General features: G+C 39.6%; 1 protein-coding gene across 2 annotated transcripts; it reads right to left on the minus strand.

Moving 5' to 3' along the window:
- Positions 1–1,214: 1,214 nt before the first annotated feature.
- On the minus strand, positions 1,215–4,933 carry calr3b (calreticulin 3b). 2 transcript variants are annotated; one of them, XM_037084980.1, is made up of 10 exons: positions 4,755–4,933; positions 4,168–4,269; positions 3,633–3,836; positions 3,443–3,537; positions 3,127–3,336; positions 2,822–2,935; positions 2,570–2,713; positions 2,385–2,477; positions 2,122–2,283; positions 1,215–1,990 (listed from the first exon to the last, which is right to left on the minus strand). In XM_037084980.1, exons 1-10 carry the CDS (start codon positions 4,849–4,851, stop codon positions 1,862–1,864), a joined length of 1,350 nt encoding a protein of 449 aa, XP_036940875.1. In that variant the 5' UTR covers positions 4,852–4,933; the 3' UTR covers positions 1,215–1,861. The 2 variants fall into 2 exon arrangements, with proteins under 2 accessions (XP_036940875.1, XP_036940874.1); XM_037084979.1 differs by having other exon boundaries at positions 1,215–2,283; positions 4,755–4,931.
- Positions 4,934–6,477: the final 1,544 nt, after the last annotated feature.

Raw genomic sequence — 6,477 nt, forward strand, 5'->3', positions numbered from 1 at the left:
TCCGGTGGTCACGTTCGCACTCCTGTCATTGGGCCAATATACTCCGCCCGTATGCCAGCACGCCCTGCGTGCCAGCTCACTTACGTAATTGTTGTTATTCAATCAGTAGTGTTATTTTCTTTTTATTTGTAGACTGATATTTGTTATGCTAAATTATGTGTGTTCATATTAGGAAAAAAGCAAGGCATGAATACCTACCAGACAAAAATTAAGAGGGCCACCGGTGCTCAGCGGCCCTATGGGCCCTCTGGGTCTGCATGTGGTGACTTGATTTATTGCAATCTTGAGGAAGAACTGTATGCACACCTGTATCATACAATAAACAAATCAAGTCTTTTTACCAAATCTTGAGGCCCTGTCTTGGCAAGAGCCCATGTGTCTAAAACACCTACAATTTGATATATGTATTGGTCTATAATTGAACTTTTCTGATGTTTTGCTCATATGGTGCACATGCCAAATTAAGACTGACAAGCTGTCAACCTGAATCTTGGTGGTATTGCAGCAACAGCAGTGCCGGTGGCTTTGTTTATTCAGTGGGGGTTCAGTGATCACACTCGCACCCGGAAGCTGCTCAGTCCAACCAGTCTGATCTGCTCCAGTGAATCAGCTGGGGTTAAAGGCCTTGCTTAAGGGCACCTTTGTGGTGGTAATGACTTCCCTCGCCCAGATTTATTCAGTCGAACCAGCCGACCCTCTGGTCACACCTAACCTTCAGGCTAGCTGCCATTCTCTGCTGTGTTCAACACGTCACATTCACATTTCGGTGAGGATGGGAGGAACTAATGTGTCAACACGGGCCCACATCTAAGTTTGCCCCAGTGTCCCCTACCAGGTTCATGAGGTCCAGAGAAATGACAAAAAATGTATTTCAGAAATTGCACTTCATTGTTTTTGTTTTAGACTGATTAGCTTGCTCGTGCCATTACACTAGACACAGTTAGATTAAATAGTGCCTTATTTGAGAATCAATAATGCCATTTCAGATTTATTTTCTGACAGATCTTTTCAAACCTCCCCCAGAGGTTAAAATTTAAAAAACACGTCTGTTTTTTCCCAGTAGGCCAGATTGAAATAAATACTGCAACACCGCAGGTTCAAAGCTTTGTTTTCTATTCTGCCCATTACTGCAAAAGATGAGCATTCGAATATGGATGTTCATTTAAAGTAGATGCTTCCAAATGTGTATATGCAGTGGAAAATATGAGCAGTCATTAAGGTTATAATCTTTTAATAAAAACTTTGGTATCAATAACATTCTGTCCAATAAAAATAAACGTGTGATCCTTTGCGATGTCAAAAGTCACACCAGGGGCTCATCATCTGTTTCTCCAGACTTTCAGGATTTAAATCACATTAGAGGCAGGTTAAATTCATCTCATTTAAATGTCAAAAAAAAAAAAATCATTTTGTACTTTGATGAAATTTAATTTATGTCTGAACACGTCATTCAAGTGTGCCTTAAAGAGTGTTTTTAAAAGGGAAAATAAGAAGTCAGTGCTACAGCCATAATCAAAATAAGTTACATAACATTACAGTTTTGATTTGTCTGTACTTTGTGATTTGTGAAGTCTTACAGTTTGTGCATTGTAAGTTCAGTTATGTGCATTTTATTGTTGACCAGGCTGCAAGAGGACAATGGGATAATAAGGATAAAATCTGATTGGCTACTCCATATCTCAATTTGTCATTTGTACCACAGCTTCTGGTAAACTGTGCAGCCTGTTCAAGGGGATCTGCAAATAACATAGATGCTTAGATCACTACAATCAAGATAACAGATGTCAATGTCTGTTATAACAAAAAAAAAAAGGAATTATTGGACTCCGATTGTTGGAAACCTTAGAATCAAACCAGCAGTTCACGGGCAAAAGGGTAATATCATGACCAAAATGAAAGAGAAACCAAGTTCACCAACATCAGCTTGCAACCCTACACTACAGTACAAATGCCCCCAAGTTGTGTTGTGTCCAGATCTCAGGGAAAGGATGCACAGCAGCCACAATGACCCTGGAAAATATAGGACAGAGTTTCTAAAGGAGGGGCAGACAAAATCTCTGGACACCCTCCTCAAAGCTCATCCTTGGCCTTTGCTTCCTCCTCATCCATTTCTGAAAGGGCCTCCTCCATGTCGTCCTTTGTTTCTTCCTCCTCATCCAGGTCCTCATCTTCCTCATCCTCTTCTTCATCCTCCTCAGCTTCAGTGGCTTGCTCCTTGGTCTTCTCTTCCTCTTCTTTTCGTTTCAGGTCATCTTGGTCCTGTTTCATTTTCTTCTCTGGTTCCTGTGTTTACAGTTAATTAATTAATCCATTCAGTCTCACTGGCAACAGTACCATGTTTTGTACAAATGATTAAATACGGCTTGGAAAGAATATCAACATACCTTTGTCACCCCCCATGTTTCGTTTGCAATGTCCTCTGCCTCCTTCACGTCGTCTGTGATCAGGAAGTTGTCAAAGATGGTACCAGATTTCACCTGAGACAAAACATTAACAAATGTCACGCTCCAGTTCAAGTGTCACAACAGTGATAACATCATAATTCGAAGATGATCTCCTTTGTTCTCACCTGCCAGAGATCAAGACCTAAGACACCAATGCTGTCAAACTTATAGATGGTTGAATCAGGGCTATATTCAGGATTGTCAATCTCAGGATGCACCCAGGATCCTTTGTAGCTGGGGTTGTCGATCTGCTTGGGTTTCCATTCCCCCTGAAATTACAGACAATATTACTTACCTGACTGCAAAAGCTTTAGCAGATTGAAGTTAAGCATTTCTTGGGCATAAAATCCATGCCTGATTATCTATCTTAAGCCTACCTTGTACTCTGGGTTGGGGATCATAGGTGGTTCCCATTCTCCATCCATATCCTCGTCCCAGTCTTCAGGCTTTTTAGCATCAGGGTCTGGAATGTTTTCAGGTTTGTCCCAGTCCTAAAAGAAGGATAAAATATCACAAAATGGAAGGTGAATGAACAGAATTGGGGACGTTAACTTACTTTTTTAAAGCTTGGAAATCTGGGAGAGAAATACATGGATAAACACTTCTCTTGTCAGCACTTTCAATCAGAACAAAAGGTTTAAAATGCTGAAAGAGACCGATTAACTTTATTGAGTTTTTTCACCTCAGGCTTGGTGTCATCAGCATCGTCAATCTTGGCACGGTCATCCCAGTCCTCTGGCTTCTTGGCTTCAGGGTCCTTGATTTTCTTAGGAGGCAGGAAGTCCCAGTCCTCTTCCAGACTGCCGGATTCTACCTTCTCATTGTCAATCTTCACCTCATAGGTCTGATCTGGGTTCAGGATCAGTGTGTAAATGTGGGTAAGCTCATCATCCTAGAAGGAAGAGAAGTGTTTGGATTAAGCCACAGGTGCATAGATAGAGCAGGTTTCTATATCATAAGAATTTTTTTTTTTTTTACATCTAAAAAGCCAGCATTACCTTGCACTTAATCTCTTTTTTGATGAGGTGATTCTTGCCCTTGTAATTGAAGATGACATGGACTTTCTTGGTGCTGTAGCCACAGATATCAGGGCCTGGATAAAATAAATGTATACATTAAATGTTACAGATCCTGTTGTCATGTTAAGTTATGTTAAGATCACCCATTACAATGAATTTAATTTCTTACCAAACATGATGTAATATGAGGATTCTCCATGCATCGCGGTCTGATCCAAGTCGGCAGGGAAGACCTTCACATAGCCGCCGCCACAGTCGATCTTCTGCTCATGCTTGACTGTAAACTGAATGACCAGACTCTTGCCCTCATTGCTGAAAGGCTCGAAACGGGCAGAGGTAGCATAGAATCGAGCATCCTGGCTTGTTTGCAGACCTGAAAAAGAAAGTGAAAGAAAGAAACATATTTTTAACAAGACTGAAAAAAACAAAACAAAACAAAAACTAAACACCAAGAGAGTTAAAGTTACATATCTAAAGAATTGATTCATACTGAAGAGCTGTTTGAGACAAAGCAAAGTCCAGGAAAGCAGTACTGTGATTGTTTACTCTGTAAATAATCCATCTGTAGTATCAGATTGGAACTAGAGAATCTTTAAATGTATTTATTTATTTCATATGCTGTTCTCAAAAGAGAAAAGAGGTGCCTTTTAGCCAGACTCATTCTTGTTTTTCATTGAGTGGATTCAGTGTAGTGAGTGGTTTACCTTTGTCTTTCTCAGCATCTCCATAGAAGTTGCCAGCTGTTAGCTTCCACTCTCCATAGTCAGATTTGTGTTTGGAGTTCACCCAGCGACTTCTCCACTCATCTGAGAAGGAAAAGTAAGTGAGTTTGCTGATGTTCAACATTTGGAGCAACTTAAAACACATCAATCTGCTCCCTGAAAATCATTTGACTCATTGTTCACTCATTGTTGAGTCTTCAGTCAACTGTACGAAATTCGTTAGTTGCTTGACTAGGGAAGTGACTAGCAACTAAGATGTCATTTGTACAAGTTGGGGTATTACGTTTGCTAGCTCTGGGGCCTTGCTAAACGTAGCAAGCTAACAACCCAGATTAAGTAAGAAACTGAGACAGGAAGTATTTTTCACTGAATCACCGTTTGAAAAAAAAAAGTGTTTCCCGAAGAGAAAACGGTTATATAAAGAAACTCACAATGAGAGCTGTAAAAGAAAACAACATTTAAAAAAATAATAAAATAAAAGACATAATGGCTAACAGTCAAGCTAACATGCAATGAATTAACCTCCTGCACAAGAAACCTAACGTTAAGGATGTCTAGGCCAAACTTACCACCGTCCAGAAACTCCTCACGAAAGTAAACGGTCGCATGTACGCAGTAAACTGCCAATATGACCGCAACTACACCCAAAACTTGCATTTTCCCCATCTCAGCTCTACTTTCTACTACTAGCTGCACCCCCACTGAGTAGCACTTCTGGACACCGTGTGTGGAGAAGGAAGAGAGGGGAATATTTTAGAGTCGCTCCAGCGAACAGATGTCTGCCTGTCATTGGACAACAAGACGGTGTGTCTGGACCAATCAAAGTAGACCACGAAACATATGTCGTCTCCAGGGGCTGGTCCAGGATCAGTGGTTGTTTTTAGCATTTAGACCGTGTTGTTATACCACAGGTCCAGTAGAGGGAGCCAAATGACACATAAAAAGTAAAGTAGTCATCAATAGGAGGACTGAGCAGTCATCACTACCAACGATGAGGTGTCTAAGTACAGTTTTGAAGTACTTTTACTTTAGTCGTGTATTTCCATTTTCTTTTACATTTTGCACAAAAATATTGTACTCTCTACTTAATTACACGTAACTTACAGGTAACTTAAGTTACTAGAGTTAGTAACATTGCAGACTGCATGTTGCATTGAAGTTAAATGAATTTCATTTAAGACTCATGCTATTTTAGGACGTTGCTGAGTTACAATATACTATCACAATCAATCACAATTAATCTGGTAAGGGGTATAATTAGAGGAAATTTACCTGCTAGATTTAAATAACAATGGCTAAATGATACCTTATGTTACAGCAAACATATCAACAAGTCAAAGGTTTTTGACTGCACAGCTGAGAACAGGAATCCTTCCTCTGACCCTTGAGGTTGGCAGATTTAAAAATGTCCAGGAGGAGAACAGGTTGTGTGAATTATGTGAATTAGGAGAAAATGTTTCTAAAGCTTGGGGAAAAATATCGAGAATGTTTATTTGCTTAGTGTTATTTGTGCTCCATGTGTTTTTGCTGTTTTCTGGTCTGTTTGTTCCTTTCTCTGATAATGGTGTCTTTTGTAAGCCCATTTGGGCTGGGCACATTATTTGTTCATCACATAATAATAAAATGAATGATTTTTTTTTATGTATGTATGTGTATGTATTATATAATACAATCAATAATTCAAATAAAATGAAATTTATTGGGGATGGCAAAGAAAAAAAACAGTGATGCTGAACATCCAGCATTAATACATATCTCAGTCATGTAACTAAGTACTTAGTTACAATTTTGAGGTACAGTTCCTGCTACATTACACTTCCACTCCGATACAGTTTGTGGAGGCAAAAATTACTTAAATACAAGTATTTGATAACTTTAGTTACTAGTTATTTTGCAGGTTGTATTCTGCTTGAGCCACAGTGAGAACAAGTATTGGCAACACATTACTTTTAATACTTGGGCACATTTAATATCAGATACTTTATTAGTTTTACTCAAGTGCCACTGTCTTTTACCAACATAACATTTTAAAGGCTACAACATGGCTGGGAGGAGGTTGGTGTGCATAGATATTTGTCAGCAAGCTCAGGTTAATTTAAAGGAAGTGCAAGACGACAAGATTCGCAAAACTAGAGCTGTAACTGAAAGAAACACATGGACAAGAATGTTAATATCTCTAACAAGGCCACAGAAAAAGGAAGGCAGAGGCCTTTAAGCACGTGAGCATTAGCCGAAGTTCAACTCACACGTCATACGTCATCGGTTGCGCCAACCGACAGAGAGCGTGCAGTG

The sequence above is a fragment of the Acanthopagrus latus genome, chromosome 21, assembly GCF_904848185.1.
Source record: "Acanthopagrus latus isolate v.2019 chromosome 21, fAcaLat1.1, whole genome shotgun sequence".
Taxonomy (NCBI): Eukaryota; Metazoa; Chordata; class Actinopteri; order Spariformes; family Sparidae; genus Acanthopagrus; species Acanthopagrus latus.